The 21,456-nt window shown below is 35.9% G+C and overlaps 2 protein-coding genes across 8 annotated transcripts; both read right to left on the bottom strand.

The window, feature by feature from the left end:
- Window positions 1-321: 321 nt before the first annotated feature.
- On the bottom strand, window positions 322-2,606 carry LOC112101193. 3 transcript variants are annotated; one of them, XM_024191900.1, is made up of 4 exons: window positions 1,154-2,606; window positions 988-1,069; window positions 633-911; window positions 322-536 (listed from the first exon to the last, which is right to left on the bottom strand). In XM_024191900.1, the coding sequence occupies exons 1-3, from the start codon at window positions 2,594-2,596 to the stop codon at window positions 769-771; spliced, it is 1,668 nt and encodes a 555-aa protein (XP_024047668.1). In that variant the 5' UTR covers window positions 2,597-2,606; the 3' UTR covers window positions 322-536; window positions 633-768. The 3 variants fall into 3 exon arrangements, with proteins under 3 accessions (XP_024047668.1, XP_024047670.1, XP_024047669.1); XM_024191902.1 differs by having other exon boundaries at window positions 633-708; XM_024191901.1 differs by having other exon boundaries at window positions 988-1,057.
- Window positions 2,607-8,200: 5,594 nt separating this feature from the next.
- LOC18053202 (heat shock 70 kDa protein, mitochondrial) lies at window positions 8,201-21,150 on the bottom strand. 5 transcript variants are annotated; one of them, XR_002907297.1, is made up of 15 exons: window positions 20,857-21,150; window positions 19,924-20,070; window positions 19,799-19,823; window positions 19,479-19,673; window positions 19,062-19,126; window positions 18,803-18,977; window positions 12,623-12,808; window positions 12,467-12,511; window positions 11,337-11,416; window positions 11,132-11,207; window positions 10,484-11,059; window positions 9,875-10,392; window positions 9,613-9,780; window positions 8,378-8,765; window positions 8,201-8,278 (listed from the first exon to the last, which is right to left on the bottom strand). XR_002907297.1 is itself a non-coding variant. In XM_024191898.1 (13 exons), exons 2-13 carry the CDS (start codon window positions 19,959-19,961, stop codon window positions 9,777-9,779), a joined length of 1,983 nt encoding a protein of 660 aa, XP_024047666.1. In that variant the 5' UTR covers window positions 19,962-20,070; window positions 20,857-21,150; the 3' UTR covers window positions 9,483-9,776. The 5 variants fall into 5 exon arrangements, 3 of the variants coding, with proteins under 3 accessions (XP_024047666.1, XP_024047667.1, XP_006447433.2); XR_002907296.1 differs by having other exon boundaries at window positions 8,201-8,765; XM_024191898.1 differs by lacking the exons at window positions 8,201-8,278; window positions 8,378-8,765 and having other exon boundaries at window positions 9,483-9,780.
- Between the last annotated feature and the right edge of the window lie 306 nt (window positions 21,151-21,456).

The following is a 21,456-nucleotide window of genomic DNA, read 5'->3' as shown; positions in this document are numbered from 1 at the left end:
TTTAATTACTATTATATCCTTATAATAAATAAATTAATATATTAATTTGAGATATATCACAATTAATAATTTTTTAAAAGCTTAAAATTGAGACAATTATTTTTTTGCCCAAATTATTTACTATAAATTACAGATATACCCTTTCGAATAACAAATACCAAAATACGCAGCCAATTTTACTTAGCATTTGTCCAATTTACATTTCATCTAAAAGTTAGTGATGGACATGTTTGGTGAAATTAAGCAAAAAGGCCAATAATTTGTCAATTGCCACTAGCAAAACATAATAATAAAAAATATAATTTGTTAATCGGTGCTAGTACATAATGGCAGAAGTTGTCGTGATTCATTCAAGAAAAAAAAATGCCCTGGAAGAAACACAATCTTGTCTACCAAAAGGATACAAATCCATAATTTATCCTAAACAATTTTTGTTTAAGCAATGTTCATCATTCCGATTAACAAACTTCGTATGGGTTCCATTACAAAGATCTACGTTTGATAGGAAAAAAAATATTGAGAAGTTGTGCCGGCAGCTGCAGCAAAGACGAAGAATAAAAATAATTAATATCTCAAAATCATCAAATGCTAATTTAAAAAAAAAACAGCCCACCTAAATGTTTAATATTTACCATGTCCTGATGTCCAATGGAATTACATCCATCTTTGTTGCTGACTTAAATGAGGTTCTTGTTGATCTCTATGGAGCTGAGATTTACTTGAAGAGGTGTGATGTTGATACTGTCTTAAAGAAACGCTATACTGATGCTAATTTGAAGGACAATGCTGATGCTGACTTGAAGATGGAATATCACAGTTCATAATAGATTGTAAGAGTGAAACATGTCTTCCCGAGATATTGCTTTGAAATGGAAAATTGCTTTTTGAAATATTGCTTTGAGCTAACAATTCTGTTGCATTATTAACAGTATGATTAATTAATAAAGATGAGAACCATAAAAAAGGTAAAAAGAATTTTAGGCTTACCTGATGCGGGCTGAAGGTTTTCTGAAGCAAATATGCTTTCTGATGTATTTGTATTTCCCAGCATAGGGCCCTGTAAGTGCATCTGATAAATATAAGTTATTGATTAGTGGACACTGATCAAGCTTATAAATGAAATATAAAAATATAAATGCAAACAACACTTAACTTGATCATTTGCAATGATCGGTGTATTTTTGCATGATCTTTTATTATGACCCAAATTTCCACAATTTCTACATTTTTGCTTGGCCTTTCTTTTTCCTTGTTGCTCCCCTGGCTCTCTTCTCCTCATTGTTTTAGGCCTACCAACTTTGACTTTCACTTGTGGAGGTAAGATTTTGATGCCTTCAACAGTCAACCCAGTAGTTTGATCAGGAAGTGGATGTATAACACCTGAGTATGTGGCTAAATATGCTTCCACCGTTAGTTTCTGATCCACATAATCAGCAGCATCCTCTTGCCTCCGGGCAATGCATGGCATGACATGTTTGCATGGTATCCCACAAATTTGGTAGGCACCACAATCACAAGTTCTATTCTGTAAGTTAACTACAAAGGTTTTGTATTTCTCATCCATTACCTCAAATTCATACTCACTGGCCATAAGAACCCTTACAAATCTTCCTTGTTGCCTAGATACATTCAACTTTCTCCTTACAGTTGGAGGCAGCTTCCCAACCCACTTTTTTGCCTCAGAATGCCTTTTATGCAATCTTTTCATTACTTTCTTTCTAATAAACTCTACAAGTGTTAGCACAGGCTTGTCTCTACATTCATTTAACCAGCTGTTCCATGACTCGCTCATGTTATTGGTTACATGATCAACTTTCACATTATCTACAAATGTATGCCTTGCCCACTCTCTCTTATCAATTTTGATCAGATAATCATAAGCAGCTTGTGTGTCCTTCTTAGCTATTCTTATTTTCTCCATGTTGTCTTTCCACTCAGCTTCACACGTGGCTCTTGCAGCTGCCCAAAATAGATTTCTATAGACTACATCAGGATGATTAAGTCTCAAATTCGCAAATATATGTCTGGCACAGTGCCTTACAGTAGCACCATGCCAATATACTTCTAATCCTTTCAATATTCCCTTTTGTCTATCAGTCATAAATGTCACTTGACTTTGATTCTCTATATTCAGCCACTCACTCATTATGGCCAAAAACCATTTCCAACTGTCAGCACATTCTGATTCGCAAATGCAAATAGCAATTGGGAAAATTCCACCGTTTGCATCCAAGGCTACTGCTGACAATAGCACACCCCCAAATGGCCCTTTTAAATGACAACCATCTAATCCTATAAACCATCTACATCCATAAATAAAACCATCTTTTAAAGCAGGAAAGCTAAACATAAACCTCTGAAACTTCAAAATTGGCCTTCTATTTTTATCAAAACTAGACTCAAACTTCATCTTTACTAACACATCGGGATTTCTCTCCCTGAGTACTTGAGCATAATCTCTCAAACTTTGATAAGCATCTGCATAGTTCCCATTTAATTTATCCAATGCTTTTTTCTTGGCCCTATATATTTTCTTCCTATTTGTCTCAATCCCTAATCTGCTAACCAGCTCATCTTTCATTAATTTAACCGGCATCTTTGGATTATTCTTTAATGTACTCTCAAATTGAGAGGCAATCCATGTATATGATGCTTCTTTAGTCTTTAACACTCCATCACACTCATGTACATCATTCAGTTTTTGAATTCTGAACTTTGTACCAGATTCTACCAGTGCTGCATAAATGAACCAAGGACAACCCTCATTGGAACATTTTGCTCTGAATCTATTGCTCTCATTCTTGATTCTGTTAAGGTCAAACCCATTCTTAATAATGTAGTCCTGAAGTACCCTTCGAAAATGTTGGACGTTGTCAAACTCTTGTCCAACAACCAATCTATCCACTCTACTAGACCAAGGAGTGTTTCATTCAACATGTTGATTGGATTTTGCTCATCTTCAGATTCTGAAAGCAAGGGATGCTCTTTATCCTCTGACTCATAGTTAGATAGAATTTCATCTCCTTCCTCACCGCATTTATTATCCCCTTCTTCGCCACCTCCATTGTTTCTAACATTTACTCCATCATCATTTCTACATGGTCCATCCTTATCTTCCTCATCATCTGACCAATATGCCTCATCATCCTCAAAATCTCCCCACTTATCAACAAGAGGCTGTAACGGGCCTTCTTGTTCAATCTGGGACTGGAAGTGGCTATCTTCAGTTATTTGTGGAACATATTCATTTTCCATAAAATAGGAAGTCCTGATATTCGAGTCTTGGAAGGAATGATCAACTTGGGAATGCAAATTTAGGTCATCAAAGTTGCTCTCAACTTCAAACATATTTGTTTGAGTTGCCATCTGCAATTCTGCGCATTAGTACAAGAATTTCATTGATAATGTTAAGAATGAAATGCATATGCTAGCATAAAGATGAAGATGGAGACAAAGGCAAAATTAATTATATTAGATGTTTAAAGTCAAGTTTAAAGAATAATATAAATCTCGATTCCTTAATCAAATGTACAATAAATATTAACTAATTCACTAGCACTCATCTCAAACCAAAATAAACTAATAAAAAAATCATTAATTTTTAGCACCAAAACGAAGTATCAGGACAAACAAGAAACAACCCAGCCACCTACATACCCAAAACCCCAAAAATCCAAAACTTATACACCAAGAAGCCCAAAAAAAAGCCGTATAATTCTGGTTCAATGTTTGAACATAGATTCTTTTCATGATAATAAAATCATTTATATTTATTTTTATAATAAAAAATTACAAAAAGATAAAAAAGAAAATTAGCAACTGCAGTACGATGAACATGGATACTAACCAAAACTTCTTCCAAAGAACAGGTTGAACTTTATCTCTCACTGTAAGTGTCGCCGTCAAGTCAATCTAGTGTAATGGTTTTGATTCCTCAAAGAAAAAGGGTTTTGATTCCTCAAAGAAAAAGGGTTCAAAGAAATATGTAATTGTATCTCAATTTTTAGTTTTAAAAAAATTATTAATTGTGACATGTCTCAAATCAATATATTAATTTATATTTATTATAAGGGTATAATAGTAATTAAAAATTAAAAATAAATTTACTATTAAAACAAACGGTGTTTGTTAACGGAAAGGGGGTTATAAGTCTTTTTTGAAACGTTGAGGGGTTTTTTGTCCCTTTTCATAAACGTTGGGGGGTTGAATGTCATTTTCCCTTGGGAAAATGAAGTCAAATTTCAGCTATTTCACATGGGTTATACTTTCCTTGATAAAAGGAAGAAATTTGCACAGTTTTTACACTTGATATTGAGGGTTTAACTTGAAAAAAGATTAAAAGATTGAATAGTTTATGACGATTATGGAAGATACAAGTACTTTTATTATAATTAACTTTGTCGCTTACCCCGGATATAATCTAAAGCTAAAGGTTTTACTTCGCATGATAGAATTTAACAAAATTTCTTGGAAAGCAAAATACCCCAAAACCGCAAATGGAGAAAGAAAAAGTGTTGCATTATCTAAAAGCAAATGCTGTATAAAAGTAGTCAAAAGTCTACATGTGTGCACAGGTTCCTATGCTCTTTCTTAAGTTTACAAAATCAGTCCATCTTGGCCAAAAATTTCTAACACCTTAGAGAAGTTTTATGAATGAAATTAGTTTATTTCCTTTAGAGTCCGCCACAAGATTCACAGGCATAATGCGTTCACAAAAGTGCTTTCCTACCAAACATAGTTCTCATGCACCGAGACTTCCACCTAAAATACCCAAAGCATGGAAGAGATAACAGAAACTCAGCAACTAGACCACTTAGAAATTCAAAGCCAAATGCAAATGTTAACAGAAAATATCAGCATGCACAGACCTTCAGTCGCTTCCAGTGACTGCAGTCATGGGGCAATGGTAAAATATTCCAACCGTTTTCTGCCAGGTGACTGCAATCGTGTCCAAGAAGAAGGCTACAGATTGTGATATTATGATCTGATTGGTTACCTTTCAAGCGTGGAATTGATGGAATAAGAGTCAAAGGAAGGTGACACATGTTCAACAGGGACAGATACTGCCAAGTAATTTGAAATGTGAAAGATTTGTCGGAACCCCACTTTGTTTTCTAAATTGCCTTGACAGAATTAGTTTTCATTTTCCAAGAATAGAACTGCCCTGCAACACGAATATAAAACTAACTCCCAGAATCGTCAGCATACTTATAATAAACTACTACAGCTCTAATCGAGAAGATATACTGCTTACTAATAAATCAGTCAACGAGAAGTTGAATACTCAAAAGATTACTCTTTTTTTCTTTTTTCTAGAGTTAGTTCATGAACAAAACCAATAGATACCAACGAATTTCACCAATAATTCACAGGTGTCTGCTTGACCAGTTCACCCCATCATTTGGATCATCCTTAAGCCCATTTTTCCTCCTCAAATGAACTTCACCTATTGGAAACCTCATCAGGGCTATTAGAATTTTCTCACCTTTCCACTAGATTATAATATCAAATCTTCAAATAGAGACACTCACTTGCCATAAGAATAGAAGCTCAAGATATCTTTTTTCTTTTTTTCCAGTAAATGGGGCAAGAGCAACAGTTTAGACACAAAGTATCTATCAGTCAAAATAAACAACATATTTCACCTAAGCCTTCCAGAAACAAACAGAAATATCAGGTTCATTTATTCTAGTGCTATAATACAGCAATTATGGCAGTGAAATTTGGAGATACAAAACAAAAGAATAGGATATAACATCAATCTTCAAATGGAGATATTCACTTAACAAAAGAATAGAAGCTAATGATATCTTTTTCTTTTTTCCAGAGGCAGGGGCAAGAGCAAGAGTTTAGACACAAAATATTGCATCAGTCAAAATAAATCATATATTTCACTTATGCCTTACAATAACGAACAGAAGTATCAGGTTCATTTATTCTAGTGAACTATAGTACAGCAATTATAGAATATTTGCAAAAGCAAAAAAGCAAAACAGGGGGTGGGGCCAAAGAGCTGGAGTTCAGAGACAATTTTCCATCATTCAAATCAAATCATACATTTCATTTTAAGCCTTTGCCAGGAATACAGCAATCACGGTAGTGAAACTTAGCATAAACAAAAATGATACATAAGCAAGATCACTAAAATTTTGACAGTTAAATTTTCTAAATTACTCCTAAAACATTGACATAATAGAAGTAGAACAAATAGAAAGGTAATAGACCTACATCAAATATACAGTATGCATAACGAGATTTATTTAGACAAGAAAAAGCAACGAACAAAAATTTTAACAAGAAGCATGATACTTTAACTTGAGTGCAAATATCTTCCACTACCAATTAGTTGATGACATAACACTTCTTAAGAGTTCCTAAAAAGTTTCTCCTTAGTAAGTGCAAACAGCCACATAATAAAATAATGCTACAAGCAGCCAATGCTCTGCAGGCCATGAAACAGATTATCAATGCTTTCAGACCTTCAATTTATTTTTTAACAGCTATCATGAGTTAATGTACCTGAAAATGTTTTAAATGAAGTGCAAGCAACAAGATATTACCTTGTAATTTACGCAGCAGGGAAATTCCAAGAGGACATCAAGAATGACTAAAGTTCCACAAGCTTTGTCTAACACCATCAGCAACCATTTGTCAAGAGCTAGAAATGCGTGGAAATCAGCTCGTTGCCTCCACATTGTCTAATTTGTATATGCATTGATTCATTATAAGAGGGAAAATGTCACAGCACTGTCAACGGGGAGATTTCATCTGCAGCAGAAATTCAAAATTTGCAAGACAACAAGGTGTCAAAATAAAATAGAATATGAAAATGGCATGACCAGACAGTTGACTTTAGAATATTTTGAAATGTTGACTTCTAAATTATAATCAAGCCTATTGAACCAATTCATTACTACCTCTTCAACGTCAAGTTCTAGCTTCTCTGAAAACACTCTGATCTTTTCCATTTTCCTTACAAGATCAGCTCTCGCACAATTTCCAACAACATGCTTCACATAGTTGCTTTGCATGCTGTTGTTATCAGATAAAACACTTTCCAAAAAGAAGACAATAGGTCTTTTAAATGGATCACTAGGATAGTCTCTCAAATTAAACATAAAGTGACTTTCAACGTTTGAACCTCTCCTCCATGACGTAAAGGTTCTCCACAATGAAAGGAGATCTGGAAGAAGTTGATTGCCTTCATAGACCTCAATTGCATAGCCCCATGCAACAGAAACAGTCAATAGACTTGACTCGTCATAACAAACTGTTTGCTGTAAAATTCCGGCTGGATCAACATTCACAGCTTTGAAAAGATGTTGCAGAGCTTGCTTCTGTTCATATTAGGGAAAATTGGGTCGATAGCATCCAAATGATGAAGAGACAGCAAAGGTTATAATGGATGTGCAGAAAGCAAACAAAACATATCCCCTCGCATGTCAAGCTGGCAAAATAAAATAAACTCAGAAGTTTGACTCCTTAACCACATGACTGACAAAAGCCAAAACTTTATCTGAGGAAAAACAACAGTACTAAAATGAATAAGATGGCATGATTTCCAACATCCAGTTATATAAGCCAACCAATCAACATCAGACGTTAAAAAGTCAACTCTTCCACTATGGTAACCACCCCTAAGGTAAATGTTCACATGAGCAAAACTTCCTCGACCAATAATCAAAGTTACCCAACAAACTAATTGTGCCATTTAAAAAGAACAGACAAGAGAAAACATCTCAAATCTCTTCATAGCACATAGCACAGAAGTCTTCATTTCCCCCTATGTTCAGTATCTACAAAATCAAGCGATAAATCAATCAAGAAAATGCCAAACTATAGATTCATTTTACACTACATCTAAAAGACTCAGTATTGAGTATTATTTCGACAAATGTCCATTGGTGCAGCCATTTATCTATTCTAAGAGACAAAGGTCAACCAGACTGTTGTATTGTACAATGGCATCTCAAGCAATATCACAATTCTGTCAAGCTCAGCTAATAACTTCACTTCTTTATATAGTACTTCCAATTTTTCCAACATCACGATGGAATTATAAATGCATTTGAAAAAAATCAATAAATCATCAAGTAACAAGGAAAATCAATAAATCATCAAGTAATAAGGTATTTTTACCTGATGAAAGCTGGGCTCAGGGTTTAACCCGACACCTACCTCGACCAATAATGCAAACCCACCTCCACCAAATGTCATATCAAATGAATGCTTTGCATTCTGCTCATAACCCTCGCTATTGCTCCCCACATAGAACCACCTATGGCTAATTGCAAACCCACCTCCACCAAATGTCATATCAAATGAATGCTTTGCATTCTGCTCATAACCCTCGCTATTGCTCCCCACATAGAACCACCTATCATCACCATACTTCGACAGCGTCTTCACCAAATTGTCCACAAAGGAAACAGCATTGCCGTCCCCGAAAACGAACCACCGAATGCCTGCCTTCTCATCCGTAAGGTCAACTGCCTCTTTGACAACACGGGCTACATGTACGGCGGAGCGGAGACCCTTGGGGAAAGTGGGGTCGCTGGCTGAAGAGGAATCTGCAGCACGGTCTAAGAAGGTCAGAGCTCGAGCGGAGTTGGAGGAGTACCAGAGGCGGACGTAGGAGCGGCAGCGGGGCCAGGAGCTGGATGAGGACGCTATCGAGAAGAGGAGGTGGCGGCGGGTGAGGGGATTAGCGGTGACCGCGTGTGAGGAGAGGAGACGTGGCGGCGCGTGGAGGGAGGGGTAGTAAACTGAAAAATATGTCCAATTTGGCAGATTTGTGAGGAGTATTGTACTAAACTGAAAATTTCAATTTGGCAGGACTTTACTCCAATAGTTAGATCTGATACTCCATTTAATATGTCCAAAGCCCTCAATACCGATTAGAACATGAATATAGTAATAAAAAATAAAAAAGGTTCAGATGCATACACAAGGATCTGATCAATGTGTCTAAAGTTGTAATCTAAATTTACTACAGAAAACAGCATGAATATTTGGTATTTGACAATACATGCTCATATAAAATAGTAAGAGAGGAACAAATGATTCTGTGTCTAAAGCTCTATAATTCTAAATTTATTGCAATAATAGCATTAATATTTCACTACTTTCAAGTAATTTACTAAAAATGATCATATGAATGCTCAAGTACAAAATTATGTAATTTCCTTAACAAATATTAACTCACAGGCAACTTCTTCTTTGCCCTTTATCAGTGGCACAAGAATTAAAACAAAGTTCACATGCAATCCCATTTTCATCCATAATTATAACACAAAGGTAATAATAAAGAGACGAGTAACTAAAAAAATTTTTTAGCTATTGTTTCCTTTATCTAGCAGAACAGATGCAAGAAAATAAATTGGTATTTCAAATTGCATTTTCAAATAGAACTGTTGCAAGACATAGCTACTGCATGCTGCCACATCAACTAGATTAGATTCAATAACTCGGTTGTCCAGATATTCATGGTCAATGAATTCCATCCATTTCTAAGTTTTAGCACAAAACTAAGAATTTTCAACAAACTAAAAGTACAATTACTGTCACAGACATTGATCTAAAGCATAGAAGCAAAAGGAAAAGTGTTGGCACCTAGGATGCCTTCTACATTGAGACCATTTTGGAGTCAGGACAGAAACCATGAGGACAGAAACCCATGTTGTGCATTACATTAAAAGGACACGCAAAAGAAAATCAAGACGAAAATTCCTCTCGACTCCTGTACAGGGCCCCCTCATTTGGTGGTTCTCTTCGGTTTACCTAAAACAAACACAACAAAAATCAGAAAACACAATTAGCACAAAAATGCAAAAAGAGTGGTTCAAAAATACGAATAAAAAAGAATAGTACATACCTAAATTTTTCACCGTGAATTGCAGCTCCAATAACAACAGCTTCATCAGGGGTCACGCCTCTTGGACTCTTCAAAGGACTCTTCCCAAAGAAGAGTTCCATGTACTCGCGCACTGAAGGTACACAGCCCAATCCACCAACAACAAGAATACCATCAAGATCCTTCCTCGTGATGTTTGCCACTTCCAAACATTTTTGACAAATAGCCCCAGTCTCCTCGATCAACTCACTAACCAAGGATTCAAACTCAGACCTCGTGATTGTGACCTCCAAATCTTTCTGCACGAGAGATTTCTTCACCTGAATATTGAGCAGGTTGTGAAGCTTAACTTCAACTTGGGGCTCTGAAGACAGTCTAACTTTTGCTCTTTCAGCAGCACCCAAGAACCTTTGAAGGACAAGTGGGTAATGTGAAGCATCAAATGCATGACAACGCGTAAATTCCCTCCATAAATGCCGCACCAATAACAAATCGAAGTCCAACCCTCCATGACTTAAGGATTTTCTCTTTGCTTTCACCTACAAAAGACAAATATAAATATGAGTTAGTAGTAAGCAATAAAAAACTGTATTTCATATTAAATATATATATATATATATATATATATACCTTAATGACACCATTTGAGATCTCCAAAATCGAAAACTCAAATGTACCTCCAAAACTGTAGACTGCAAAAAGCCCATCTCTCTTATCAAGGCCATATGCGAGTGCGGCAGCTACGGGATCCTCAACAACGCCCTGTATGTCGAGACCAGCAATATCACCGGCATACTTTATTGCTTCTCTTTGAGCTTCATTAAAACAAGCCGGAACACTTATCACGGCCTTTGTAGCAGACTCTTTCAAATAAACTTCGCCAATTGCTCTCATTTTGGCTAAGATGAATGCTTGTATCTTAGCCGGAGAGAATATGCCGAATTCCGTCTCCACCCATGCCTCTCCTTTAAAACCCCTTACAATCTTCGGGTAGAGACTTGTTTGAACTTTACTACTATCATACACTGTACCCACCAAATGTTTGGTATCAAACAGTGCGCGGGATGGGTACAGAGATGTCATCATATTTGCTTGTCTACCGACCCATGACTCCCCATTGGGTTTAAAGAACACTACTGAAGGCATCGATCGAAATGACTTCTTAGTATATCTGCCACCTTCTACCTCTTCAATCACCACGGGATCCTACACAATTTCATCATACGTTAGAGAGATGAACAAATAAAAGATAAAATATTCAAAGGTCAGCAATCTTACTTCTCCTTGCATAACTGCAACACGAGAATATGTAGTTCCAAGATCAATGCCAAGAACATTTCCCTGAGATTTAGAACTATACATGTATGTATATATATATATATATATAATCCATAAGAAATTTTGCCCACAATCAGTTTAAAAAAAGAAAAGAAAAAAAAAGCACTAACAAGTAACGAGATATAAGACCACACAAACACAATACCTGAAATTGCGTGCCAAACTCATAGATGAGACTAGACAGTGATGCATTGCTGGAACAAATTTGGGTTCTGGACTTACAACCTTTTAGAAAAAAGACAAAAGATAAAGAAATGAGTACAGATGAAAGGATGTTGTAAGAATATTAAGAATGGTTTATTACTAAGATGTTATTGTGCATATACCAAAACTGTGAATTATTTATTTCATTTGAGGTACAGGAATGTGCACTTATCGAGGGGGCATTTGCAGAGGAAGAACATTTAGAAAAATGAAAATGAATCACTTTAAGAATCATACTCTGATTGTGCAAAATTTAGAAGTTGGAATAGAGCAGTGGTTTGTAAGAGATTAGTACTACTAACAGCTAGTAGGAATTTCAAAAGGGGGTTGGAGAGCATATTCAAGGCCAAATTTAAAATTCAATCATTCCAGGATGACAAGGCAGTTTCTTTTAGGTGCTACAACCTCCTAGAAGCATAAGAGCTAGGTGCAATGGACTTCTGTAAATTGGAAGAAAACTTGTATGTGGGATTGAGCAAGTGGTCTGTGTACAAAAAGGTTGATTTGCTGGCCTACGGGTTAATATTTTTGGTTCGTAATTTCACATATGAAGACTTGAAATTCTTGAGAAAACTAGGGAGTGTGGTGGATGCTTCGCTTGAAGCTCATCATGAAAAACATCGAGACTTAGGACTTCAGAGAAGCAAAGATCAAGTGAGGAAGCCAGAAACAAGTTGTATTCTGCCGCAATCATGATTGAAGGAGTAAAGGAAGTGGCGATGGCCATGAGAATCTTGTATAACATGGTTGAGATTAGGGTTAGCGCAAAAGGTTGGCAAACTGAGACAGGTTGAAGATGAAAGGAACTGATTACATGGCAGTAGCAAAAGAGAAGAAAGAAGGTGCCTATCTAGAACAATGTCTGTAAGCAAGAATTACAAACAACAAATGTTATACAACCAAAAATTGCATATAGTGGTGTAATGCAGCACATACATGAAGATACTCTAAATGGACTTCTATTTAACATCATTCCTGGCTTTTTGAATAAAAAATGAAAACACCATTTACTTAAGGAATTTGGATAGTAAATATAAATTCACACATATCATTAAAATTTGTGCTTTGTACCTTGTTGGCAAGTTTCAAGAACTCCCTGCATCCCTGGCTGACGGACTGAAATAAACAGCAAAGAAAGCAAGTCAAGAATCTGAGTAGGTACAACCACATGTGAAATACAACACATAACAATTAACAAGTGCTCTGATAATTGTTCTTAATCCTTACAGAGGCAGAAGTCTTAGCCAATGGATAAGCACGACTGAGCTCACAAAGCTGCTCATATTTCTCCAATGTTTTTGGTATTGCTTGTTCTTGTGCTTCTTTAGCTGTTGGATGAGACATTTCTTCCAAGGTGACACCCTTTTGGCTGCTGACAGAATCCTTCATTTTCGCCAGCTCTTCTTCCTCCTCCTATAAATCAGTAAAAATTAATAAATTCATAACATATTTCCCACAGTTATGACAGCAAAATAAACAGGTATTATTTACCTCAAAATTTCTAACTCTAGTATCATAGTTCAACTGAACATTGAATATACAAGTTAATGGAGAATCTAAACTAAGATACTACCATCCACTGCTATCAGCCCAGCATTTCCAAAAATCCAGAAAGAAATGGGTAAGTAGCAAGGCATTGATACTTCCAACAATTAGTCACAACTTTGGACATTTGATACACATAGATTGACTTGAAGATTCAGTATGTAATGAAAATGGAACCTTTTTGCAGAATGAGTTTTGGTCGTGGAGTGTTTAGGTTTTCTCCAAGGGAAAATGGTCACAGAAGGTTTGGGATAATTCATAGACAGGATAATCCAGAGCAGGGAACAGGTTCAAATGAAGGGACCTCACAAGAATGAGCAATGTCAAAACGTCAATTCATAACATGAAGCTATTGTCAAGAAGTTAGGATTTTTCAGTTAATTTTAAAGTCTTATCAGAATAAAGTTTTAGATAATTAGTTTAGTTTTGAGGTTTATCAAAATAAAGTTTTAGATAATTATTTTTTAAAATTCAAGTTTAGATAAGTATCCTACAATTAGGGGATATTAATTAGGAGTTTGTTTTCTGCATTCTATTTAAGTGTAACTTGTAGAATGAATGAAATAAGAAAAAAAGAATTTCAAACTCTAAATATTCACATGGTATCAGCCGCTGGTGATATTTAGAGGTCTATTTTTCAATGGTGAAAATGAATATTTAGAGGTCTATCAAACTGCCATGACTGGTGAAAACTGTGGTGAAAATCAATGGTGAATGAATATCAAACTCTAAAATGAATATTTAGAGGTCTATTTTTCAATGGTGAAAACTGCCATGACTGGAGCTACAAAGAGCTCATCGGCATCCACCACCGAAGATGATGATAGTAACACCACAACTCCTCAGCCGCTGCTGCAGCAGTCTGAATATAACCAAGATAGCTCTTCTTTGCAACTAACTGTTCATAAATTGAATGGAAAAAATTACTTAGAGTGGGCACAGTGCGTTAAGTTGGTAATTTATGGAAAGGAAAGCTAGGGCATTTGACTGGTGAAGTAACAAAACCAGCTGCTGGAGATCCTTCTCTTCCGACCTGGAGATCAACAAATTTGATGGTTATTGCATGGTTGATAAACTCAATGGAGACTAGGATTGGTAAGCCTTATCTTTTCTTACCTACAACGAAGGCGGTGTGGGATGCAGTCCGAGATACCTATTCTGATTTAGAAAATTCATCTCAAATATTTGAGTTGAAAACTCGACTGTGGCAGTCTAAGCAAGGTAATCGGGACGTCACAACTTACTATAATGAACTGTTGATCCTTTGGCAGAAATTAGATCTTTGCTATGATGAGCAGTGGGACTGTTCGAGTGATAGTGTAAGGTATAAGAAGATGTTGGAAAATGACAGAGTATATGTGTTCTTGGCAGGGCTAAACCATGACTTAGACGAAGTGAGAGGCAGAATTCTGAGCAGGAAACCCCTTCCATCTATTCGAGAAGTGTTTTCTGAGGTAAGAAGAGAAGAAGCACGACGGAATGTCATGCTTAATGATGTTAAAGCCACCAGTGAAGTAGAGAGTTCAGAGAGTCCTGCTCTTGTTTCAAAGTCACTTGAACCTGATGGAGATCGAAGGAATTCAAAGAAACCTTGGTGCGACTTCTGTAAAAAGGCTTGGCATACAAGAGAAACTTGCTGGAAGCTACATGGCAAGCCTCCTCATGTGAAGAAGAAACAGGGAAGTGATGGACGAGCCTTCCAAGCTACTTCAGATCAAGAGCAATCAGGTTCTTCAGAGTCATCACCTTTCACCAAGGATCAATTAGAGCACTTGTATAAATTGTTTCAATCCTCATCCTTCAATTCATCTACTCCCTCTTGTTCATTAAATCAAAAAGGTAATTATCTTTCTGCTTCCCTTGTTTGTCATCATTCGAATCCTTGTTCTTGGATTATCGATTCAAGAGCAACCGATCACATGACAGGCTCTCCATCTTTGTTTTCTGCCTATAAGCCATGTTCCTAACTGCATGTTTCAGCTGTTAATAATGACAATGAAGTTTTGTTGTGGCACTTTAGGTTAGGCCATCCTAGTTTTCAGTATTTGCAATATTTATTTCCCAACTTGTTTGCTAATAAAAGTTCTTCTTCCTTTAAATGTGAAATTTGTGAATTAGCAAAACATCATCGTGCATCATTTCCTTCCCAACCCTACAAAGCCTCAAAACCTTTTTCTGTGATTCATAGTGATGTTTGGGGACCTAATAGAATTTCTACATTAATAGGAAAAAGATGGTTTATTACCTTCTTTGATGATCAAACCCGTATTTCTTGGGTATATTTAATGAAGAAAAAATCAGATGTGGAAATGATTTTTAAAACTTTTAACAACATGGTACAAACTCAGTTTCAAACTAAAATTCAAGTTTTCCGAACGGACAATGGGAAAGAATACTTTAACAAGTTTTTGGGAGATTATTTTGTGGAAAATGGCATATTTCATCAAAGTTCATGTACGGATACCCCCCAACAAAATGGAATTGCTGAACGCAAAAATAAGCATCTCCTTGAAGTTGCTAGATCCTTACTTTTTACAACTCACGTTCCTATGTATTTGTGGGGGAAGCTATACTCACCGCTGCCTATCTGATAAATCGAATGCCTTCAAAAGTTCTACAATTTCAAACTCCATCTGATTTCTTTAATCAATGTTTCTCTACCTCAAGAATTTGAGTCACACTTCTGCCCAAAGTATTCGGTTGCGTTGCTTTTGTCCATATTCACAACCAGAATCGGGGCAAACTTGCTCCAAAGGCTAGAAAATGCATTTTTGTTGGATATTCTCCAACACAAAAGGGTTATAAATGTTTTGATCCTATTTTTTAAAAAATATTTGTTACCATGGATGTTACATTTTTTGAAAAACGAAGATATTATGTAGATAATCATCTTCAGGGGGAGAATAGGAGTGAAGATTCTATCTTTAACACTATTCACCTAGAAACCCCTTCTATTTCTTCTGTGCTACACTCACTCCGTCCAAAAAAAAGTCTCGAGGCTGCTATACCTGAACCTAATACTCTCGTACATGTTCCAAACACTGCTATACCTGGTTCTACCATTCCTGATCCCATATTAGAACCTAGTGCACCTGAACCACAAGAAAACCTCACTACATCTGATAATTTTTTTTTTTGCTAAGAAACAAAGATTAAATATAACTATAAGAAATATGTACAAGGATTAGGAGGATTACAAATCCACAAAAAAGGACGAGAAGTCCCAATATAAACAGAACACTTAGAAACTGCAAAGATAAAATATCCCAAAACCCAAAAACATTATCATTAAATCTGATAATGTAAATGCTAATCAACCTGGACAGCCTTCTAATGTGCCATTAGAACCAAATTTATGTGCAAGACAAGGTAATAAACAATCTGAGTTTAATGTTTACTCAAGAAAGGGTACTAATCAAAGAAGAGAGAACCCTACTTTGCAGCAAGGCCATGATTCCAATCGAAGGTCGGATCAGACTTTCTTCTTCCTCAGGTAAATCTGATTCTAATTCTTCTTGTGAGTTAAATTCAAATTCTCAGGTTCTTAGTAATCTGGACATACCTATTGCTCTTAGGAAAGGTACTAGAAGTTGTGCCAAATACCCATTGTCTAACTTTGTTTCGTATCACAACCTATCACCTTCTTTCTATGCATTTACCTCACAACTTTCTAGCGTAGAAATTCCAAAGAATGTATAGGATGCTCTAAGTGTACCTAAATGGAAGGCAGCTGTCCTTGAAGAGATGAATGCTCTTGAGAAGAATCAGACTTGGAAGGTGGTCAATTTGCCTAAAAGGATGTCGACAGTTGGCTGCAAGTGGGTATTTACTGTCAAATACAATTCAGATGGTTCACTTAAGAGATACAAGGCTCGCCTACTGGCAAAGGGGTTTACTCAAACCTATGGGATTGACTATTTAGAGACCTTTGCACCAGTAGCAAAGTTAAACACTGTACGAGTTCTCTTGTCTATTGCTACAAACCTAAATTGGCCATTACAACAATTGGATGTGAAAAATGCATTTCTCAACGGGGATTTAAAAGAGGAAGTATGCATGGATCCTCCTCCTGGTTTCTCTGAAAAATTTAGGTCAAATGTGTGCAAGTTGCAAAAGTCCTTATATAAACAATCGCCTAGGGCTTGGTTTGAGAAATTTACTACAGCTGTGAATAGACAAGGTTACAGACAAAGTCAGGCTGATCACACAATGTTCACTAGAGTTTAAGCTAAAGGTAAAATCACTGTGCTTATAGTGTATGTGGATGACATTATTCTTGCTGGAGATGATTTAGTTGAAATGGACAGATTGAAGCAAAGCCTAGCCACTAATTTTGAAATCAAGGACTTAGGTGCCTTGAAATACTTTCTTGGAATGGTAGTTGCTCGTTCCAAGAAAGGTATAGTTGTCTCACAAAGGAAATACATCCTTGATTTATTGAAGGAAACTGGAATGAGTGGCTGCAAACCAGTTGATACACCTATGGAGTATAGCCTAAAGCTAGGTGAAGAAGAAAAAGCCTTAGTGGATGCACGACGATATCAGAATTTGGTGGGAAAACTTATTTACTTGTCTCATACTAGACCAGACATCGCTTTTGCAGTCAGTATAGTACGTCGCTTCATGCATCATCCTCGGGAAGAACATCTTGAAGTTGTTTACAGAATTCTCAGATATCTAAAAAGTACTCCAGGAAAGAGACTTTTGTTTAGAAAAACAGAGAATAAAGGTATTGAGGTATACACTGATGCTGATTAGGCAGGTTCGGTTACAGACAGGAAGTCTACTACAAGCTATTGCACTTTTGTATGGGGTAATTTAGTGACTTGGAGGAGTAAAAAACAAAATATGGTTGCACGAAGTACTGCTGAAGCTGAATTTAGAGCTATGGCACACGGGCTTTGTGAAGTATTGTGGCTGAAACAGGTTCTAGAGGATTTGAGAAGACCTACAGTTCTACCTATGAGGTTATACTGCGACAACAAAGCAGCAATCAGCATTGCACATAACCCAGTGCAACACGATAGGACCAAGCATGTTGAAATTGACCGTCACTTCATCAAGGAGAAACTTGAGAATAAGATTATCTGCCTATTGTTTGTTCCAACAAAACAACAAACAACAGATATCCTAACCAAGGGACTCCTCAAACCTAACTTTGGACATCTTGTCAGCAAGTTGGGAATGATTGACATCTACGCACCAACTCGAGGGGGAGTGTCAAGAAGTTAGGATTTTTCAGTTAGTTTTAAAGTCTTATCAGAATAAAGTTTTAGATATTTAGTTTAGTTTTAAGGTCTTATCAGAATAAAGTTTTAGATAATTATTTTTTAAAATTCAAGTTTAGATAAGTATCCTACAATTAGGGGATATTAATTAGGAGTTTGTTTTCTGCATTCTATTTAAGTGTAACTTGTAGAATGAATGAAATAAGAAAAATAGTATTTCAAACTCTAAATATTCATAGCTATGAACAAATCAATCCTACCTGCGGGAATCATCCCTCACATTCGACAATTTTAAATCCATAAATTCAATTTGAAATTACATATTGAACATTCTGATAATAAACAAATTTCATAATAGAAAAAAGAGTGAAGCATAAGTTTAGCATTCACTATTAAATGCCCCAACAATTTTTTTTTTAATTTATTTATTGCAACAACAAACGAAGAGCGTTTATTAACAAAAGGAATGCATCAATAGAATGTCAATAAAAAGAACAAAAGCTTTTATTGAGTAAATCATAGAAAACTAGAGTTATACTATTAAAGAAACACCAGCTCCCTGAACAAAGCAGAAGCAACAGTATTTTACCCATATAAAAAATTGCAAATGTAACTAAAGTGTCGTGTCAAAAACCTTGATTGGTTCTTCCTGCATCTCTAGGAACTCCAACTTCCTTCTACTTCCCAAAACAGAATCTTCCAATGGCAAGGTTGTAACCCCAACTGTATCCACAATCTTATCTGGAAGGAAGGAGAGTGTAGCTTGACCAGCTTTCTCTGGGCTAGCCTCTCCAGACGCATAGAAGGCTCTGCAGAGATTACAAAAGACAGAAAAATATAAATCTGGGCTTATTTCTGAAAACAAACACTTAAAAGGTGAAGCTTCAAGTTACCTAGAAAGAATCAAAAGAGACGATGGTACAGTATGATTGAGAGACAAATCCAGCCAATCATGCAACTGCATAAAGAAATACAGATTTAAAGGCCAGGATAATGGAACTTTTACTATAATTACACAGAGAACAATAAAAATTTGAAAGAAAGAAAACTTGAAACTACAGTTGCCAGCTAATTCAGAAGTTCCAGAACTCCTAATAAAGATAGATCTAATACATAACTTCTAAAAGAAAATCCTTATGGGTTTTTTGTTGATTAGGAAGTTGCTTTCATCCACTTCAGCACCTACTACCATTTTGTATTTAGATGAAGATCATGTTCAAAATCAAAAGTTAGGAGAAAAAGATATCATAATCCAGTAAAACTACTGAAGTAAGTGTGATATTATTTCTAACTTTAGCTTATATTAACACCTCTCTATCTATTGCGATACGAACCCCATGACATAACGAATCAAAATTAGCTACTGCATCTATTGTGTAATGTTCCTTCAATAGTTCAGTAATCAAAGCTTTGCTCAAGGCAGCTTCACATTCGGAATATTTTCCATATTTTAATATCCAATTTTTGAAACTGCAAAAATAGGGTCTGCTCCAAGTACAACAAGCCTGAAATAGAAATACAAAATTAACTCAACGAAATTAATTAATCAATAAGCCAAGCCAGAGTTAGTTATTATTATTCGAAATAGAAAAAAAGACACAAATAAACAAATGAATGAATGAATCCTCACCGGCTGGAAATTGTTATTAAGAAACCTACAAAATCAAATTAATTAACATAAACAAAATGAGAGATGTGGACGGAAAACAAAATAAAGAAGATGAGAATTTGGGAAACTGTGAAGGAAAAGGCTACCTGACTTTGAAAGCGAGTTCAGAGGCAAGCCACAACATGATTTGTGATTTTGTAACGGAGAAGAACAAAGGAATGTGATTGATCAAAACAGAAAAGATTTAATGAGACTTGAAGAGCTGTTTTGTTCCAGAGTCAGCCATCAGCCAGCTAAAGAATGCAAGAAATCAAATATTTCATACGTTAGAGTCTGCGAAATTCCAAGGAAGAATACATCTACAGAGTACAGATTACAGTTTAACAAAGACCTCAACTGAAAATTTTACTTTTCGAACATCATCCCAGTAACCAGAGGCTCATTGATACAAAAATGATCATAGCAAAGGATGTTTAAAGCTGATAACGCAAAAACAAAAAGTTCTACTGATATAACTTACAACATAGCTCCAAATTTTACAAGCAAAGCCAGTATATAACAACCAGTTTTACATTATTAATAATTATTGATAGTTTCATTATCCACTTATAAATGACAGAATCGGTTTACACAAAAATCACCCAACAACAGATCATGAGAAACATCATTAAAAACAACAACAAAAACAATAATAATAATAATAATAATAATAAAACTAAACAAAATCTGATGAATCACATTGAAGAGCTTACCATTAATCATAAATATCCACAAATCAAATGAATTTACAATAAATGCAGAGCTAATCAATGCAAAATCCAACTAAAAAATAAATAGCAAAAGCAATCATCCCATGCACCCACAAACCAACCAACCGCGATGGTTTATTGTGTTCAAATCAACGAGAACTTTTTTAATGGGGTCAGACGTCACAATCTTTTAATGATATATCAACTGAAAACAGTAAACGAAGGGCTAGGGATTTAATATATATAAAGATGGAAATGTCGAATGACAAAAGTAAAGAATGGGCTTGAGATTCCATCATTACTGTTCTCTTAAAATGGCCAGATCGTTACCTGCAGTGATGAAGACGGTGACGAGATGCTTGAGATCGGCGGTGAAGACGAACAGTGAATATCGCGCTATGAAAACGAAGGGAGACGAAACCGGCACAAACGGAGAAGAAACGGGAAACCAGCTGCTGCTTCACAGCTGATGGACCAGCGATGGCGAAAACGGTGGTTGATTTTGGCAGCGACAGTGAGGTTTGGCTGCGATAGCGTTCGGCCGGATGGAGCTTCGATGCGAGGCGCTAGGCTTTGGATTTGGCGGGATGGCAAAATCTGGATACAACCGGATCCGGGTCTACATTAAAGTATGGGGTTCACCTACGTTGCAACGGTTTTACCATACCCCGGTTTTTGTTTTTTGTGATTTAACTAAGGGTAAATTTTAATTGAGTCCTCATTATTTTTTTAAAAAAAATTCAAAGACCAAAAGTTTACTAAATGAATCAATTAAATCATTTCAAGTGCAAATTTATGTCATTCAAACCCTTAACCCAATTTTTCCGTTAAAAAAATCAGTGAAAATGTTAAATATAGAAAGATAGGTATATCGCTATAATCATATTAGTGATTTAAAGTACAATTTTAACCTTGGACATTATTTTTTTT

This window comes from Citrus clementina, unplaced genomic scaffold (assembly GCF_000493195.1).
Source record: "Citrus clementina cultivar Clemenules unplaced genomic scaffold, Citrus_clementina_v1.0 scaffold_2, whole genome shotgun sequence".
NCBI classification, from domain to species: domain Eukaryota; kingdom Viridiplantae; phylum Streptophyta; class Magnoliopsida; order Sapindales; family Rutaceae; genus Citrus; species Citrus x clementina.
This window is presented reverse-complemented; position numbering and strand designations above follow the sequence as displayed.